Consider the following 20061-nt stretch of genomic DNA (forward strand, 5'->3'; position numbering starts at 1 on the left):
GTGGTGTAGTATGAAACCAGGAAATGTCATGCCTCCAGCTTTGTCCTTTTTTCTCAAGTTTGTTTTAGCTCTTAAGTGTCTCTTGTGGTTCCATGCTGAATTTAGAATTTCTTCTCTTTTCCCGTGAAAGTGACAGTGGGATTTTGATAGGCATTGCATTGAATCTAAGATGGCTTTGGATAAAAGACGTTTTAACAGTGTTAATTCTGTATGAAAACTTTAGTTACTTCTGTTTATTTATTGTAAAATACTTGTAAAATTATTTTTTACAGTTTTAGAAATTTTGTTAAAAATTTCAACTATAATATACCTAGAACAGTTTTTCTTTTCCAAATTATTTTGCCTTGTATCCAGTGAGCTCTTTTGCAAACTCAAGTTTTTTCTCAACTCAGAGAAGACTGCATTTTATCATTATTAATTTAATTATCATTTATTCTCTTTACACTTACTGTATCTTCTAAATGAACTATTGTATTTAAATTGTATTTCTCTAACTCAACATTTTCTTTTGTTATTTGTTTTATCCTTTTTCTGGCAAACTCATTTATCATTTCGTCATTTCCTCCTAGCTCATGTGTTCAACTTATGTTTATTGATACTAAGAACCTTTCCTATATCAGAAGGCACTGGGACTGTAAGAATGAGTATCTCAGACATAAAGCCCATACTCATTGAACTGATGATCGAGTGAGGAAAACAGAGATAGAATATGTAATTATTAGAGTTCTCCTGGAAAACATTTTTTAAACTAGGGTCTGCTGGATACTAAGCTACTGCCATCTCTAAAACGAATGGTTTGTATTTTCTGAAGCTAGGGCTAGGACTCCCTTGCCAGACCCTAGCTCCCTGTAAGGTTCCACCAATAGGGGGCGCCAGAGAGGACCACAGAGTGAAAGAGGAAGGGAAGGCTGCTTCTTTCTGTTCATTTTCTGTCTCTGTCAACATCATCCCAGCTGAATTTCTATATAGAAGTGGCAGCAGCTTCTTGCTTCCCACTTACTTTTTTAAAGTAATTCCAGATCCAGCTTTTTTATGTGCTGCACCCATCCCTCTCCTCCAAGAGATGCCAGCACCACCAGCCCTTCTTCAGAGGTCTAGGTCTTAAGTCCTGGTTCCCTCTTGCAAGTTCCTGAGGCGCCAGCACGCTGTGCCCTCTCCTTGGAGAGTAGAGCCCTCTCTAAGCTTCAAAGTTCTCTAACCTCAGTGTCTTCCTTTGGTTCCCTCACCGCCCCCTCCCTGGGATGGGAACAGCTCCTAGGAGTTCCCCTTTTGCCTATTTAGCCCTTCAATTTTTACATTAATATTTTCTGTTAAAACAACTGTGTGCTTCCTGTTTCTTGCCTGGATCCTGACAAATCTGTCTTCTGTTCGATTTTCAGCAATCTTCAGTATGCTGTTTACTGTCTCCATGACATATATTTCTAATTCAGCAGTTTTGTTTTGTTTTTCATGCATAGTGGCAGTTTTCTTGATCTCAGATGTTATCCTATTTATAAATCTCTACTGTAGATTCTCAGTTACTATTTCCTTTTGATTTTAAATAACTTAAATTAGAAGTTCTCCAAAAATGCCTCTTGTTTCCAGTCTTAGGGGAAACCATTTCAGTCTGCAGTTTGTCTCCTTCATTTGTAGTGTGATTCTTTTTGCAAGACTGGGGATGCTTTTCCTACTGTTAGAATTGATACAGTTTTCTCTGTGAATCTTTCAAGCCTTGGAACTAGCTTAGGTGATCAAAGTATCTAGTTTGCCAATTCAGAAGTTGTCAGGAATTCCCTGGCGGTCCAGTGGTTAGGACTCACTTCTTTCACTGCCAGGAGCCTGGGTTCAATCCCTGATCGGGAACTAAGATCCTGCGAGCTGCCTGGCAGGGTCAAGAAAAATACAAAATCAAAAGCAAACAAGCAAAAACCCTAAGCAAACAAACAAACAGCAAAACTAGATTGAGTGACCTATGATGAGAATCATAGAGCTGAAATCATTTACGTCTATGTCTAAGAATTTATTTCTATAATTTTTGGTATATTTAGTAGCTCTCTGGAATTTGTCTGGTATGTTTGCCCTCCTTGGGTATCAAAAATACCAGAGTTCCTGCCACCAGTATTAGGCACAAGCCAGAACTCTGACACTTGGGTTTCTTACTTGATGTGATACCTGGTGTGTGGTGGGCTGCCTTTGATGAGTTGGATCCATGTTTATGACACCACAGTTGTTGCCTGACCCTCTGTCTTCTGCCTTTAATCGTCCTATCTCCGCATTTAGAAGTGGATATATACTTCTTGTTGCAAAACTTCAACGGTGATTGCCAATGTCAATTGGAAAGATCAGGGTGTCATGTGGGTCCTTTCTTCAATCTGATCCTGACTGTATGAGATCAAAAAGAAATTTCTCCTAACTTCTTGCTTATAGACAATACCCTTTCCTATATCCCAGTGTCAATACGGGATTTTCCTTCTTTTTTCTTTTTTTTTTTAAGATTTATTTAACTGGCTGCTCTAGGTCTCCGTTGCAGCATGTGGAATCTTTCAGTTGCAGGACATGGGATCTAGTTCCCTGACCAGGGATTGAACCCAGGACCCCCCAGCTTTGGGAGCACCAAGTCTTAGCCACTGGACCACCAGAGAAATTCTCAGGGTTTTCCTTTCTTTATATTTGCTTAGCTAGTTCCTTAAGCAGTGTGGAGGAAAAACGACTAAAGTCTAGTTTCTTCTCATTTGCTGATGTGTGGAAATACCCAAAAACTCTGCATTTTGTTACCATTTCCATTTCTAGTGAGCAAAGAAAAGGAAATAGAAGACAAAATAGAAATAGTATAAAACAAAATAGAAATTCCCACTCTCTGTTTTCTGTGCTTCATTGGGTTGAATGCAGATTATTTGGTGTTGTCAAAACTGCAATCATTGTGTAGCAGCACTGGGTAAGACTTCCTTTTCGAAAACAAAGCAATCAAAGATCAGGAAAAAGTAGCAAACAAGCCAAACAGAATTAGGCACAAAAATACCACCGTTTCTTTCCATTAGCAACCCAATGTGTCATGTAAGAGTCCCCCACGCTCTGCAACAGGCTCCTTTCAATACAGAGTCATCTCTCTTATCTGTGGTTTCAGTTACCCAGTTACCCACATCAACCTTATATTAAATGGAAAATTTCAGAAATAAACAATTCGTAAGTTTTAAGTCACGTGCTCTTCCGAATAGCATGATGAAATCTCCTGCCATCCAGCTGCATGCTGCACAGGAAGTGAATCATCTCTTCGTCCAGTGTATCCTGCACGTTGATCTTAGTAGCTGCCTTGGTTATCAGATCAACTGTCCTGGTGTGACAGTACTTGTGTTCAAGTAACCCTTGTTTTAATTAATAATGGATCCAAAGCGTAAGGATAGTGATGCTGGAAATTCAGGTATACCAAAGAAATGCTGAAAAGTGCTTTCTTTAAGTGAAAAAGTGAAAGTTCTTAATAAGGATTTAGCAAGGAAAGAAAAATTTTATGCTGAGCTTCTTAAGATCTATAGTAAGCATGAATCTTCTCTCCATGAAATGGTGAAGAAGGGAAAAGAAACCCTTGTTAGTTTTACTGTTGCCCCTCAAACTAAAAACATTACAGCCACCACACTGAAGTGTTCAGTTAAGATGGAAAAGCATTAAATTTGTCCAGTAAGATATTTTGAGAGAGACTATATTCATGGAATGTTTATTTCAGTATTGTTATAATTGTTCTATTTTAGTCTTAGTATGTTGATCTCTTACTGTGCCTGCTTTATAAATTGAACTTTATCATAGGTATGTATGCATAGGAAAAAAACAAGATATATAGGATTTGTACTATCTGTGGTTTCAGGCACCCACTGGGTTCTTGGAATGAACCCCATGAATAAGGGGGTTTACTGTAGTCCTGATGAGTAAATTAGTCATAAGGAAAGAGGATTTTTTATAATTTATTTATTGATTTGTTTGGCTGCGTCAGGCTGAGTTGTGGCACGTAGGGTTTTCTTTGCATTCTGTGAGGTCTTTTGTTTGGTCTGCAGGTTCAGTAGGTGTAACCCACCTGCTTAGTTATCCCATGGCACGTGGGATCTTAATTCCCCAACCAGGAAGTGAACCCACATCCTCTGCATTGCAGCACAGATTCTAAACCACTGGACCACCAGGGACGTTCCTGGAAAGGGGATTTTTAAGCAAAGGAGAATTTGTGGTCCAATTGTGCAGGAAACATGAGATTTTTCATTCTGAGGTTTATTCACATCCCCATCACTCATAGTTTTGTTATCAATTATGTGAACTTCTTCAAACTTGGAATCAGAAATTCTGAATCATAAAGGCTGTGGCAATTTGCAGATCTGCCGTGGCAATTTACAGATCTCTAATAGATGGAAGCTTGGCTTTAAAATTTGGGAGGATAGCAGAGAAACGGGAAAATAGATCCTGCCACCTGCCTACAGTGTGAGTCCTTGTAAGATCCTTGGCTTCACACACACTCACGATGATCTCCAGATAGACAGCTCTGCTGAAAAAAGACATCAGTCGCCTCTGGGAAGGAAAACATTAAGAGCAAAATTCCAAAGAAAGTGAATACATGGACTGCTGGGCTTGTTATTCATGGCGTGTTTCTGACTTGCTAAAAGCAAGTTTAATGTATTTATACCATCTATACAGATGTAACTGACTCTGAAGCTCTGCTCTTTACAGAGAACATATTTCATGTTATTGTAAGCACTAAAGAAAATTAAATCAATAAATCCACAGCCTGTAATTTGAGATCCTTAGTTGAAGAAAAATACATTGTCCGGGAGGGAGGAGCAAGTCTTGAGGAAGGCTTGTCAAACTGTCTTCACTCCAGTGTCCCAGGCTTTCAAATGACAGCAGAAATAAGCTTGTGGGTTTCAATCATCAAAGTGTTGTTATGACACCTCCGAAAGAAGTAGAGGCCAACTCCCACTCTTGTTAATGAAGCATATGCTTAAGTGGAAAACCATGCAAATGATACTCTTTCTCTCTTTCTCAACTGTCCCCGTGTGTGTCCTTTCCCCTGAAAAAGATTTGCTGGTGAGTACTCAGAGACTAATGTCTGGACACGTGGTAAATTCTTCCCCATCCCTGGCGTTGATACTCTCTGTGACCACTGGCAAGCCAATTAACCCCTCCAAATGTCACCCTTCTATGTGTAAGAGGTTAATGGTGCAGCTTGTTTGCAGAGAGCCTGGAGTCTTCCATGAAAGGCACTGCATGGATGCCCAGCGTTGTTGTTGGACTGGAGGGCGTTGTATTTTTTAATTATATGTTTGGTGGGATAGGTTATAGATTTTGTTGTGGTTGAATGTTGCCTCTTCTCCCTGGTTACAAATAAAAGACTAATAGGTAATCACACTCTATTACCATCTTCTAGAGGTCCCTAGAGGGCGAAGGGAATGCAGAGGTTACAGATTAATAATGCATTCTTTAGTTAATAAAATCACGAGCACCTCAGATGCATAATAGCTGTGGATGGCAATTTATTAGACCAAGTATTTTATCAGATGCTAAGTAGATAATGCTAGCAAAGACTCATGAAGTAATGAGTTTTTCTTTCCTGCTCTCCTAATAAATCTTCTATCCGTCATATCAGTAGAGAACATTAGGGACAGTTTGGTTAAGGCTTATGTGAAATGTGTTTGAATATTCAGGAAAAGGATTCTTAGATTCTGGAACTCCTGAAACCAGGGGTGTGTGTGTGTGTGTCTAGACTGTGACAGTAAGCTCACTGTTTTATCATCTTTGGAGCAAATGTGGATCTTCCTGGCCCCAAAGTGTTATGTCTTTCCCATTCTTTGCAGATTTACGGAAAAACTTTGAGCAAGACCCGCAGGGAAGGGAGGTACCCATCGAAGGCATGATTGTGCTACACTGCCGGCCGCCCGAGGGAGTTCCTGCTGCGGAGGTAAGACCAGGCCAGTTCCCAAGGCGGGGGACTGAGTCCTGTGTGCTCACAGGAGATGTAAGCGAGCCTGGGCCAGGCCTTCTTGCTGCCTGGACCCAACCGCTAAAGATGGTGAAGCGGCTGATGGGAATAAGCTGGAAGAGGAAATTGTCTCTCTAATTTCTTAAGCTCTCGCCAGCCAGTTTGGGTGGAAATTGTTCTGTGCCCTTCCTCCTGGGGGCCTCGGTGATGCCGGTGCCTGCTCTGTGGCCTCATCCGTCACCCTGGGCACTCTGCTTTGTACATTGGTTTCTAGATCCATCTAACAGCAAAGTCACATGAAAACAGTGTAGAAAGAAGGCGGTCGGGCTCCAGTGCCAAGTTGCACGGGTGTTTGCACTTATCCTTCATTTGCTTACGAAACAGACAACCCTGGAGTGTTCGTTATGTTTTAGGTGCTGTGCTGGCGTGGGGGACACACAAAGTGTTGGAGGTCACAGATCTCTGATCAGTTTTCTGTCGTTTGCAGTGAGGTGGTAGGAATCCAGAGTCGTCATAGTTTTTGCTCCTTGCTGGTTTTCCAGAAGCTTCTATCATATGGTTAGGCTATAATTGTCATTAATAACACACTGTGCTGGTGGGGATGGTGTTCTTTCAGTCACTATTAAAAGAGGTTCTGACAGACTCGTAATATGGGTATTAAGATAATATTGTGGGGTCTATTCAGAAGTACAAAGATTGCTTGATAAAGTCCTGTTTGGGGGTTGGCCGAAAACTTCATCCAGGTTTTCCTGTATAAGCTGATGGAAAAGCCTAAACAAATGTTTTAGCCAACCCAATACATATGCAAACATAGGTCTGAGTCCAGCAGTAGAGAGGCCAGCTGTGACTCTTCTCTGAGCAGCTAGGGGAAGGTCCTGAGAGTCGTGGTTTCCTCACTAAGAAGTAGAGATATTAAAACAACAGGAGACTTTGTTGTGCATTGCTGTGGGATTTTGCATTTGGAAGGACAGAGGAGTAAAATGTTCCAAGGGGAACCGAAAACAGACAGACTTGCTGATCCAGACAAGAAGCCTGCAGGGTGGATTCTATTCAAAGCTCCCAAACTTCCCTGAAATGAAGTAAACGGACTTGAAAATTAAAGTGAACTCTCCATGCGTGATGCGAAATGATGAGAAAGGAAAATGCTTATTTTTAGATTTGTATTTAATGTGAAGCAAACAGATATTTGATCTCCTTTGGGCACCGCCTTGTTCTGTACAGACAGTGTCCTAGATTTCTGAGGCGGGGAACAGGTGGCTGGGTGTAATGGGGCCGGGTGAATGTGGGTATAATTGAGGACACCCCACGTGTTCCTGGGGGACTCACTCAGGTACCAGCCGTTTGCTATAATCACACCATCTCTTATAACCAGGCTCTCTGCCAAGCCTGGGCTGGGTCACTGTGTCAACTTTGAAGCACCAGAGAGCACTGAAGATGGGCAGAAGGTCATGGTTTTATTATCTGTTCTGTGGGAACCAAACATTGTCTAGATGTCTAAAAATCAATTTTTACACCTAGAAGAGAGCTTAGATATTTACTTGGCATGGCCTTTCCATTTTAGGGGCAAGAAAACTGATACTCAGATCAATGACCCACCAAAGAAAGGTCTTACACCCATTTAAGTCATAATGCTGTTCAGTCTTCCCAAAGTTCCTCAGACACTCAGAGAAAAGTCCACTTTCATGCTTTATGTGGTCCAGGATCATCAGGCCTGCTCTTACCTCTGACCTCATCTGTTGTTCAGTTTCCGGCCCTGCGGTAGCCACATTAGCCTCCTCACTCTTCAACAGCTGCACCAGCCACGTGCCGGCCTCAGGACCTTTGCACATGCTGACTCCTGGGCTGGAACACTCCTCCCCAGTTACTCCAGTTACTCCAGTACTCCATATTGTTTTTTCCCTTCCTTCAGGGCTTGCTCAGATACCTCCTGCTCAGTGAGGCCTGTTCAAGGCGCTCTGATGACAATGTCGGTTCCTTACCCTACATGTATACTCTCAAGCCCCTTTCTCTGCATTTATTAACTTCTTAGCTCTTAGCACAACCATACTGTATTTATTCAACTTATTTTCTATTAGAATTAACCTCCACAAGGAGAATTTTATTTGTTTGGCCATGCTACACAGAATGTGGGATCTTAGTTACCAGACCATGGTAGTACAGAGTCTTAAAATCACCGGACCTCCATGGAAGTCCCATATTTATATTTTTATCCCCAGAACAGAAAAGAGTGCTTCTCACATCCAGGTGTCCAATAAATATGTGTTGAATATGAGTGAAAAGTCGTTTCCTGCCTTTATTCCTGAATATTGGAGGTAGTGCTGGGACTCAGCCCAGACCAAAGTGTGAAATCCACTAGACTCTTGTTTTTGTTTTTTCTCCTGAGTGTTAGAAAATGGGTATATGTCCTTCTTCACTTGGTCTTTGAAGACACAGTGAAAATACAGAACAGAGAAGAGGAAGATAAGCATTGTGTAACCTGGTAGGGTAAGAGCCAAAAGGGAAGATATGCCTTGATATATAAGTATGTCCATGAGTTTGTACACGTGCACACACACACATTGAAGTGTCTTCCCAGAGAGCTCAAGGATTTAGGAATTATAAGGACCCCAAGGCTCTTTGGGACCCTGGTTGGGAGGGAAGATCCCTGTTGGAGAAGGAATTAGCCTCTAGGAAGCAAGCAGCATTCCTAGCTGGTCAACTGTTGGGTTGGCCAAAAGGTTCATTCAGATTGTTCATACCATTGTATGGAAAAACCCAAAGGAATCTTTTAGCCAACTCAATACTTGGGAAAGGCTGAACTTGGGTTGAATTTGGAAGCAGCTCTTGAAACATCCCTCCACCTTTCTTGCCCCAACATTGTCCTTGAAAGGAAATGAGTTGTCCCTATTGGCTCAGTTCCTTTTTCCAACTTTATGTTTCTTTTGTTTATTTGTTATTGAAGTATAGGGCTTCCCAGGAGGCTCAGTGGTAAACATTCTGCCTGCCAATGCACGAGACGCAGGAGATGCAGGTTTGATCCCTGGGTAGGGAAGATCCCCTGGAAAAGGGCATGGCAACCCACTCCAGTATTCTTGTCTGGAGAATCCCATGGGCACAAGAGCCTGGCGGGCTATAGACCATGGGGTTGCAAAGAGCAGGACACGACTGAGCGTACCTGCATAGTGGCTTTACGATGTTGTATTACTTTCTGCTATATCACAAACATCTGTTGAGCTATATGATAGCACAGATGGTAAAGAATCTGCCTGCAATGCAGGAAAGCTGGGTTTGATCCCTGGGTTGGAAAGATCCCCTGGAGAAAGGCATGGCAACCCACTCTAGTATTCTTGCCTAGTGAATTCCCACAAACAGAGGAGCCTGGCAGGCTACAGTCCACAGGGTCACAAAGAGTTGGACACAACTGGGCAACTAAGCACACGTGTGTGTGTGTGTGTGTGTGTGTGTATGTATATTTATATGTATATATATCCCCTTTCTCTTGGGCCTCCCTCCTCCCCGGTCACTCCCCACCCCATTCTGATGTGATTTTCAGCTATAACCACAGGAGCAGAACCCTATGTGAAAAACTTCCGGTAGTCACACACCCTGATGGCAGTGAAAACAGTATTTGGGAGAGTTCTTGGCCAGGGGAAGAAGGAACACAATAAATACAGACTTCTCAGTATGAAAGTATATTTTCTTTTCTGGTGCCTCCCCTCTTGCCAGATTTCTATGCTGGTAGGTATTTACTTCCTGGATTAGTTTCCTGGGGCTGCTGTGACAAATGACTACATACCGGGACTTAAAACAGTCAAACTGAATTCTCTCACAGTTCTGGAGGCTAGAAGTCTGAAGTAGGGTGCAGGCGGGGTTAGTTTTCCTGGGGGTTCTGGAAAATGAGCTTTTCTCTTAGATTCTGGTGGTTTCTGACAATCCTTGCTGCCCTTGGGTGTAGATACATGACTACAGACTCTGCCTCCATCTTCAAATGGGTATTATTCTCTCTGTATCTTTTTTATCACTTTCTTTTTTAATATTTATTTATTTGACTGTGCAGAGTCTTAGACGCAGCATCAGGACCTCTGATCTTGGTGGTGGTATGGGAGGTCTTTTGGGATCTTCCGTTGTGTCATGCAAACTCTTAGGTGGGGCATGTGAAATCTAGTTCAACACTGAGGATCAAACCCAGGCCCCCTGCGTTGGGAGCATGGAGTCTTAGCCACTGGACCACCAGGGAAGTCTCTCTCTATCTCCATATGTCTGAATTTTGGCTTTTACAAGAACGTGAATCATTGGATGAGGGTCAACCTCAATCCAGTAATGCCTGGTGTTAATCTTCTTGGTCACAGTACGTCTGCAATGACCCTATTTCCAAATAAGGTCACATGCACAGGTTATGTGTGGGCTTGAAATTTGGGAAGGGGGCCACTCTTGAACTCAGTACACTTTCCACTCCCCCTTGATGTATTAATAATCTTTTATTTTTAAGCACATAGACATCATTAGAAATAAATTTCAGAGCCAGGCTGGCTGAAAGAGGGCCATTTCAAGGAACAGCTGTGACTGTAGGATGGTTTAAAACAGAAATTCTGAGCTGAAGAGGGGAAGCTTTGTTTCCCGCCTTTTGTATTATGGATGAATATGGAGAATGTTTCAGCTGCACTGTGGGTTAATGGCTGGTGTGGGACCCTTACAAGCTTTTATAGCATCTTCTTAAGGTAGGAAAGCATCTGGTTTCCAAACACATGTGTTACTTTGAAATTTCACTTATTTATGAGATGGATACTACCTATGTCTGTGCACTGATATTTACAGCTCTTTAGTTTCAGCAATAGCTTACACACTAGTTATGACCGCCAACGTTTGTGTTTTTGTTGAAGGGCAGGTCGATCTAGAGGAGAAAGCTGTGAGAGAGATGGATACAGATAGGGAAAGAAGGTGAAAATGTTCATACCTTCTGTGGTCAGGGTCTCTTGAGGTGGGGATGTCTGCCAGTGCCTGTCATGGGGTCTTCAGATTGCAGAGTATTTTTGTGCTTACTGACCTCTTTGTCATGCAAATATCCTAACATTAATGACTCTTCAGAATGGCAGTAACTGGAAACTGCTCGGAAATTGATCAGTTACATAATGGTCACTGTGAAATGTCATCAAAGGTACCTTCTCTGAGCCGGTTGCGTTCCACCTGGTCGACTGCAGCCTGGTTCCCGTCCTGCCCACCTCCTGTGGGGTCCCAGAGGTCATCACTAGAAGGAGTTGTGACTGGTCCAGTCAGAACCAGCTGATGGACCAGCTGGTCTTGTCCTGCAGTGGAATAGGAGGTCTCCTACTTATCACATTGAAAGAAACCTTGGGAGCAAGTCTTATTTTCACAAGACACCTCTGCCTTCTCTCTGTAAGATAGAACATACTTGGCAACTAACTCCATCTAGACGACCAGACAAGGTGCTTTGCATAAGAATAGAAAGAGTGCCCCTGTGTGCCAGGCACTGTGTTAAGTAGTCTTTTCTATTTTTAATTTAATTTGCAGAAGTGTGCTATGAGATGCTAGAAAGCTCTTGATATTTTCATGTACATCTTATAGGAACTTGTCCAAGGTTTCAGATCACAGAGTCAATCAAACTTAAAGCTTAGACTTTTCCTCTCTTTGCTAGTTGGTGTTTCTTTTTAGTGAGATGATAGGATTGGTTGGGACCCCTAGGCCAGTAATAACATATCTTCTTGTTCTGCCTGACAGTCTGCCCTGAGAAATAGTTTTTTTCATTGAAATCTCTTCCAGCTGATATGCTAATCCTAAAGTTGTTCTAATTGCTGTTTCTTTGTTTGAAATAGGTCATCTGGCGATAAAACTTATGAACACGCAGGGAATAGAGGCTCTGGGAGCAGGGCAGTCCTGGAGCCCCTGTGCTCCCAAGGACCAGGAGCCTGGGTTGGATGCAGTCTTAGGAAACAGGAAGTACGGAATGTCTTCAGTTACAGAGAGGGTGCCTTGGAGGGAAATGAAAGGGGGCATATGAAGAGGAGAGAATACAAGTAGTCTCCACCCTTATTACAACTTTCCCCACATTTGGCCATGACCCCAAAAGATTTCATTGTCATAAAGGGCCCCGGTTATATCCTCATAAGTGCATAATGATGTCTGTATCACTGGGTTCTCTCTCCTGAGATATAGTCGTGGAGTCTGGAAATGGTAGAGAACTGAAAATTCTTAGTGTGGCATAATGAAGGGAAAGTAACAATTTTGGAGTGAAACTGCAGTCCGATCCGGACTAGCACCTCCTAACACTATGACCTATGGCAAATACTGGCCACCCTGAACCTCAGAGGCCTCATCTGAAAATAGGAACAACACTTTCCCTGTAGGATTGCTCCAGCCAGAGAAGAAGAAAACCCAAGAATATGCAAGGCATCTAGCACAGTTTCTAATACTAAATAAATAGTAGAGAGGATTGTGGCTTCAGTTCTTCCTTCTCATTTTCTTCTTTTCTAAAGCATCGTGAACTTTGCTTCTCAGAGGAACATGTAGGGTTTCATTACAGTTGAGGATGCAGATTGAAATTGAAAACCTTTGCGATTTTTAACACACTTTCAGCCCCATGAAGAAGGATGCTGCTAGGACCAGCCCGTCTCTCCCCAGGCAGCCCATGAGCTCTTCCTCCAAGCCTGTGCCTTTTTCTTGCCTTTCAAGTTCATCAGAGGATGAAGCACCAGAATGCTTCCTGTCTTCCTCTCTTGTTATCTACTGCATATAATCTTTTATGGGCTTCCCTTGTGGCTCAATGGTAAAGAATCTGCCTATGAATGCAGGAGATAAGGTTTCCATCCCTGGGTCAGGAAGACCCCTGGAGAAGGAAACAGCAGCACACTCCAATATTCTTGCCTGGGCAAACCCATAGACAGAGGAGCCTGGCAGGCTGCAGTCCATGGAGTCACAAAAGAGTTGGCCATGCCTTAGCATCTGAGCACACACAATCTAGTGCATGGAGGAAATAAATGGTTATTTTGGTTATTTACAGAAGCTGGTAACTATCTGTGGTTTTACCTTATCCCTTGGGGAGTCTTATGAATGGCATTCAGTTTAGTTCCGTCACTCAGTCGTGTCTGAATCTGTGTGACCCCATGGACTGCAGCACACGAGGCTTCCCTGTCCATCACAAACTCCCAGAGCTTACTCAAACTCATGTCCATTGAGTCGGTGATGCCATCCAACCATCTCATCCTCTGTTGTCCCCTTCTCCTCCCGCCTTCAATCTTTCCCGGCATCAGGGTCTTTTCAGTGAGTCAGTTCTTCACATCAGGTGGCCAAAGTATTGGAGTTTCAGCTTCAGCATCAGTCCTTTCAATGAATATTCAGGACTGATTTCCTTTACGATGGACTGGTTGGATCTCCTTGCAGTCCAGGGGACTCTCAAGAGTCTTCTCCAACACCACAGTTCAAAAGCAGCAATTCTTCAGCACTCAGCTTGCTTTATAGTCCAGCTCTCACATCCATACATGACTGCTGGAAAAACCATAGCCTTGACTAGATGGACCTTTGTTGGCAAAGTAATGTCTCTGCTTTTTAATAAGCTGTCTAGGTTAGTCATAGCTATTCTTCCAAGGAGCAAGTGTCTTTTAATTTCATGGCTGCAGTCACCATCTGCAGTGATTTTGGAGCCCCGCAAAATAAATTCTCTCATTGTTCCCATTGTTTCCCCATCTTTTTGCCAGTAAGTGATGGGACTGGATTCCATGATCTTCATTTTCTGAATGTTGAGTTTCAAGCCAACTTATTCACTCTCCTTTTTCACTTTCATTAAGTTTAATTCTTCGCTTTTTGATAAGTGTGGTGTCATCCACGTATCTGTGTATCTGAGAAATATTGATATGTCTCCTGGCAATCTTGATTCCAGCTTGTGCCTTATCCAGCCCAGCATTTCACATGATGTACTCTGAATATAAGTTAAATAAACAGAATTACAGTATACGGCCTTGACATACTCCTTTCCCAATCTGGAACCAGTCTGTTGTTCCATGTCTGGTTCTAATTGTTGTTTCTTGACCTGGATACAGATTTCTAAGGAGGCAAGTCAGGTGGTCAGATAGTCCCATCTCTTTTAAGAATTTTCCAGTTTGTTGCAATTCACACAGTCAAAGGCTTTGGCATAGTCAATAAAGCAGAAGTAGAAGTAGATGTCTGAAACTCTCTTGCTTTTTAATGATCCAACGGATGTTGGCAATTTGATCTCTGGTTCCTCTGCCTTTTGTAAATCCAACTTGAGCATCCGGAATTTCATGGTTCATGTACTGCTGAAGCCTGGCTTGGAGAATTTTGAGCATTACTTTACTAGAGTGTGAGATGAGTGCATTTGTGCGGTAGTTTGAGCATTCTTTGGCATTGCCTTTCTTTGGGATTGTAATGAAAACTGACCTTTACCAGTCCTGTGGCCACTGCTGAGTTTTCCAAATTTGCTGGCATATTGAGTACAGCACTTTAACAACATCATCTTTAGTATTTGAAAGAGCTCAACTGGAATTCCATCACCTCTACTAGCTTTGTCCGTAGTGATGCTTTCTAAGGCCCACTTGACTTCACATTCCAGGATGTGTGGCTCTAGGTGAGTGATCACACCATTGTAGCTATCTGGGTCATGAAGATCTTTTTTATATAATTCTTCTGTGTATTGTTGCCACCTCTTCTTAATATCTTCTGCTTCTGTTAGGTCCATACCATTTCTGTCCTTTATTGCACCTGTCCTTACATGAAGTGTTCCCCTGGTATCTCTAATTTTCTTGAAGAGATCTCTAGTCTTTCCCTCTCTGTTGTTTTCCTCTCTTTCTTTCCCCTGATCACTGAGGAAGGCTTTCTCATCTCTCCTTGCTGTTCCTTGGAATTCTGCATTCAGATGGGTTTATCTTTGCTTTTCTCCTTTGCCCTTAGCTTCTCTTCTTTTCTCAGCTTTTTGTGAGGCCTCCTGAGGCAACCATTTTGCCTTTTTTCATTTCTTTTTCTTGGGGATGGTCTTGATCACTGCCTCCTGTACAATGTCACAAACCTCTGTCCATAGTTCTTCAGACACTCTATCAGATCTAATCCCTTGAATCTATTTGTCACTTCCACTGTATAATCAGAAGGGATTTGATTTACCCTTCTGAATAAACCATTGATAAACCACTGAATGGTCTAGTGGTTTTCCCTGCTTTCTTTAATTTAAGTCTGAATTTGGCAATAAAGGGTTCATGATCTGAGCCACAGTCAGCTCCTTGTCTTGTTTTTGCTAACTGTATAGAGCTTCTCCATCTTTGACTGCAAAGAATATAATCAATCTGATTTCGGTATTGACCGTCTGGTGATGTCCATGTGTAGAGTCTTCTCTTGTGTTGTTGGAAGAGGGTATTTACTATGATCAGTGCATTCTCTTTGCAAAATTCTGTTAGCCTTTGCCCTGCTTCATTTTGTACTCCAAGGCCAAGTCAAATTTGTCTGTTACTCTATGTATCTCTTGATTTCCTACTTTTGCATTCCGGTCCCCTATAATGGAAAGGGACATCTTTTTTGGGTGTTAGTTCTCGAATGTCTTCATAGAACCATTCAACTTCAGCTTCTGCAGCACTACTGGTTGGGGATCTATGAAACCATGAGCCATGCCTTGTGGGGCCACCCAAGATGGACAGGTCATGGTGGAGAGTTCTGACAAAACATGGTCCACTGGAGAAGGAAATGGCAAACCACTTCAGTATTCTTGCCTTGAGAACCTCATGAACAGTATGAAAAGGTAAAAAGATAGAACACTGAAAGATAAACTTCCCAGGTTGGTAGGTGCCCAATATGCTACTGGAGAGCAGTGGAGGAAAAACTCCAGAAAGAATGAAGAGATGGAGCCAAATCAAAAACAGCACCCAGTTTTATTTATTTTTTTTTTCTCCAATTTTATTTTTAAACTTTACATAATTGTATTAGTTTTGCCAAATATCAAAATGAATCCGCCACAGGTATACATGTGTTCCCCATCCCGAACCCTCCTCCCTCCTCCCTCCCCATACCATCCCTCTGGGCCGTCCCAGTGCACCAGCCCCAAGCATCCAGCATCATGCATCGAACCTGGACTGGCAACTCGTTTCCCACATGATACTTTACATGTTTCATTGCCATTCTCCCAAATCTTCCCACCCTCTCCCTCTCCCACAGAATCCATAAGACCGTTCTATACATCAGTGTCTCTTTTGCTGTCTCGTACACCGGGTTCTTGTTACCATCTTTCTAAATTCCATATATATGCGTTAGTATACTGTATTTATGTTTTTCCTTCTGGCTTACTTCACTCTGTATAATAGGCTCCAGTTTCATCCACCTCATTAGAACTGATTCAAATGTATTCTTTTTAATGGCTGAGTAATACTCCATTGTGTACATGTACCACAGCTTTCTTATCCATTCATCTGCTGATGGACATCTAGGTTGCTTCCATGTCTTGGCTATTATAAACAGTGCTGCGATGAACATTGGGGTACACGTGTCTCTTTCCCTTCTGGTTTTCTCAGTGTGTATGCCCAGCAGTGGGGTTGCTGGATCATAAGGCAGTTCTATTTCCAGTTTTTTAAGGAATCTCCACACTGTTCTCCATAGTGGCTGTACTAGTTTGCATTCCCACCAACAGTGTAAGAGGGTTCCCTTTTCTCCACATCCTCTCCAGCATTTATTACTTGTAGACTTTTGGATCGCAGCCATTCTGACTGGTGTGAAATGGTACCTCATAGTGGTTTTGATTTGCATTTCTCTGATAATGAGTGATGTTGAGCATCTTTTCATGTGAAAAACAGCACCCAGTTTTAGATATGACTGGTGATGGTGGTAAAGTCCCATGCTGTAAAGAGCAACATTGCATAGGAACCTGGAATGTCAGGTCCATGAATCAAGGCAAATTGGAAGTGGTCAAACAGGAGATGGCAAGAGTGAACATTAACATTTTAGGAATCAGTGAACTAAAATGGACAGGAATGGGTGAATTTAACTCAGATGACCATTATATCTACTACTGTGGGTAAGAATCCCTTAGGAGAAATGGAGTAGCCCTCATAGTCAACAAAAGAGTCTGAAATGCAGAAATATTTCAAAAGAGTCTGAAATACTTGGATGCAATCTCAAAAATGACAGAATGATCTCTGTTCATTTCCAAAACAAACCATTCAGTATTACAGTAATCCAAGTCTGTGCCCCAACCTGTAATGAATGGCATTATTGTTACTAAAAACACTCAGGTATATAAACTTTTTTTTTAATCACCCAAAGTCCATAGTTTACACTAGGGTTCATTCCTAGTGTTTTACATTCTGTGGGTTTGGACAAATTAATAATGACATGTATCCATCATTGGCCTTCCCTGGTGGTGCTAGTGGTAAAGAACCCACCTGACAATGCAAAAGACAAGAGACTCAGGTTGGATCCCTGTGTTGGGCAGATCCTCTGGAGGAGGGCATGTCAAGCCACTCCAGTATTCTTGCCGGAAGAATTCCCATGGACAGAGGATTCTGGCAGGCTGCAGTCCATAGGATCACAAAGAGCTGGGCAGGACTGAAGCGACTTAGCACTCATGCATGCATGTATTCACCATTTTCGTATCATACAGAGTCATTTCTCTGCCCTAAAAATCATCTGTGCTCTGTTCATCCCTGCCTTCCCAGAACGTCTGGAAACCTCTGATTTTTTTTTTTTTTTAACTGTCTACATGATTTTTCCTTTTCCAGAATGTCGTATAGTTGAAAACACACAGCATGTCACCTTTGCAGATTGGTGCCTTTCACTTAGTAATATGTGTTTGAGCTTCCTCCGTGTCTTTTCATGACTTAATAGCTAATTTCTTTTGTAGCATTGGATAATATTCCATTGTTTGAATGTACCCGGTTTATTTATTCATTCACCAACTGAAGGACATCAAGGTTGCTTCCAAGATTTGGTAATTCTGAATGAAGCTGATATAAATATGCATGTTTGGGTTTTTGTGTGGCCGTAAATTTTTAGGTTATTTGAGTAAATATCAAGGAGTACTATTGCTGGATCATGTGCTAAGAGTGTGTTTAGTTTTGTAGGATGCTTCCAAACAAAAATATGTAATGCTTCATGAATTTTTGTTCATTGTTGCACAGGGCCATGCTAATCTTCTCTGAATCATTCCAATTTTAGTATGGGTGCACGCGTGCTAAGTCCCTTCAATTGTGCAACGCTATGGACTGTAGCCTGCCAGACTTCTCTGTCCATGGGGATTCTCCAGGCAAGAATCCTGAAGTGGGTTGTCATGCCCTCCTCCAGGGGATCTGCCTGACACAGGCATCGAACCTGCATCTCTTAGGTCTCTTGCATTGGCAAGCGAGTTCTTTACCACTAATGCTACCTCCAAAGCAGGCATGGTATATAAACTTGAAGGTACTCACCAGGCAGCAGGCATAGGTTTAAATGAAATAATTAGTTGTATGCTTTTCTGAAAATACCGAAATGTGAACAGATGATAATTCAGCCTTTGCTAAATGCCATGAGCTCATCCCATTATGAGATGTATTAGAATGCATTTGTCACTACACTTGCTTTTAACCTCGACCTTGGGGCAGTTCTAACTAAAGATGGCCACTTTTTAGTGTTTGACACCGTTGTTTAGCTAAAACCAATTTGCTCTTTTCAAAACAATTCGTTATCCCACACTGCACTTTTTTATACTCCCCAATTAAATGCAAAATCTATCTTTCATAAAAGTTAGAAATTATGTCCAATGAAAATCCGACATTTTAATGGTTTTTCACAGATTAAAATTGTAGAGTTCTCAATAAACCCTGATTTACTGATGTTGGTTGTAAAATGGTTATTGCTGTTAATAAAGCCTGTAAATCTTAACAGGTTATATTTGCCTTGGACAATAAAACTTGCCATAAAGGCTTAGTGTCTAAGGCTAATTCTGCACACATCAAGGTAAACAACCTCCTCAAAATAATTCAATGTCTGAGAATTAAAAGCCCAAAGGCAAGCAACTAACAGATTGTAGCCTTGAGCCACTGCATGCTGGGCAATCTTATTGTTTTTATGTCACGGAGGAATCAAGATGGTGCTAGAATTAGAAAGGTCTAGGTCAAGGGGCCATGTCTTGGCTATTAGTCTTGGCTATTAGCACAAATAGTGCTGCTATGAATATAGGGACGCTTGTACGTTTTTGCATTATAGTTTTCTCCAGATATATTGGAGTGAGTGAGATTGCTGGGTCGTATGGCACCTCTATTTAGCTTTGGCGAACCTCCATGCTGCTTTACATGGTGAATGGATTACATATGCACAATGGACTACTACTCAGCCATAAAAAAGAGGGAAATAATGCCACTGGCAGTAACTTGGATGGACCTAGAGATGATCATACTAAGTGAAGATGTGATTTCACTTATATGTGGAATCTAAAATATGACACAAATGAATTTTATCTACAAAACAGAAACAGACTCAGACAGAGAGAACAGACCTGTGGTTGCAGTGGGGGAGGGAAGGATTGGGAGTTTGGGGATTATCGATGCAAACTATTACATTTAGAATGGATAAACAACTTCTGCATAGTACAGGAAACTATATTCAGTGTGCTGTGATCAACTGTAATGGAAAAGAATACGAATAAAGAATACGTGTGTGTGTAACTGAATCACTTTGCTATAAAGCAGAAATCAATTATACTTCCAATTAAAAATAAATAGAAAAAAAGGTCAAGGGCCTTAGTCAATGACATGTAGCTTGGAGAAGGTCCCCTTCTCTCTGTTGACTCATCAGTAGGTTGGCATGCTTGTGTTACAAGGTGAGGTCCCAGGAACAGAATGAAAGAATGCACTTTTTGTCTTATAAAGTATGTCAGAGTCACATCTGTGTTCGAAAACAAATTACTGGTGAGGGTTGGGGCAGGAGGGTGGATTTAGGGAAAGTGTTAGTTACTCAGTCGTGTCCGACTCTTTGTGACCCCATGGACTGTAGCCCACCAGGCTCCTCTGTCCATGGAATTCTCTAGGCAAAAATACTGGAGTGGGTTGCCATCTCCTTCTCCAGGGTGAGTTATGGAAGAGAGACCATTTTTTTCCTTCCAGATGCCCAGGCGGAAGTCAAAGGTTTTTAAAGAAGCTCTGTTAATCTTGGTAGACTTGGTGAACATTTGT

The 20061-nt window shown here is 41.9% G+C and overlaps 1 protein-coding gene and 1 pseudogene across 1 annotated transcript in view; one reads left to right on the forward strand and one right to left on the reverse strand.

Annotated features, from left to right (window-relative positions):
- UNC5D (unc-5 netrin receptor D) overlaps window positions 1-20061 on the forward strand; it is a 637872-nt gene that overhangs the window by 399285 nt on the left and 218526 nt on the right. Inside the window, exon 4 of the mRNA NM_001192518.3 lies at window positions 5808-5911. Coding sequence (NP_001179447.1) covers window positions 5808-5911 — 104 coding nt within the window. The remainder of the gene's footprint in view (window positions 1-5807; window positions 5912-20061) is intronic.
- Window positions 17990-18087, reverse strand: LOC112444667 (uncharacterized; annotated as a pseudogene).

The sequence above is a fragment of the Bos taurus genome, chromosome 27 (assembly GCF_002263795.3).
Source record: "Bos taurus isolate L1 Dominette 01449 registration number 42190680 breed Hereford chromosome 27, ARS-UCD2.0, whole genome shotgun sequence".
In the NCBI taxonomy this organism is placed as follows: Eukaryota; Metazoa; Chordata; class Mammalia; order Artiodactyla; family Bovidae; genus Bos; species Bos taurus.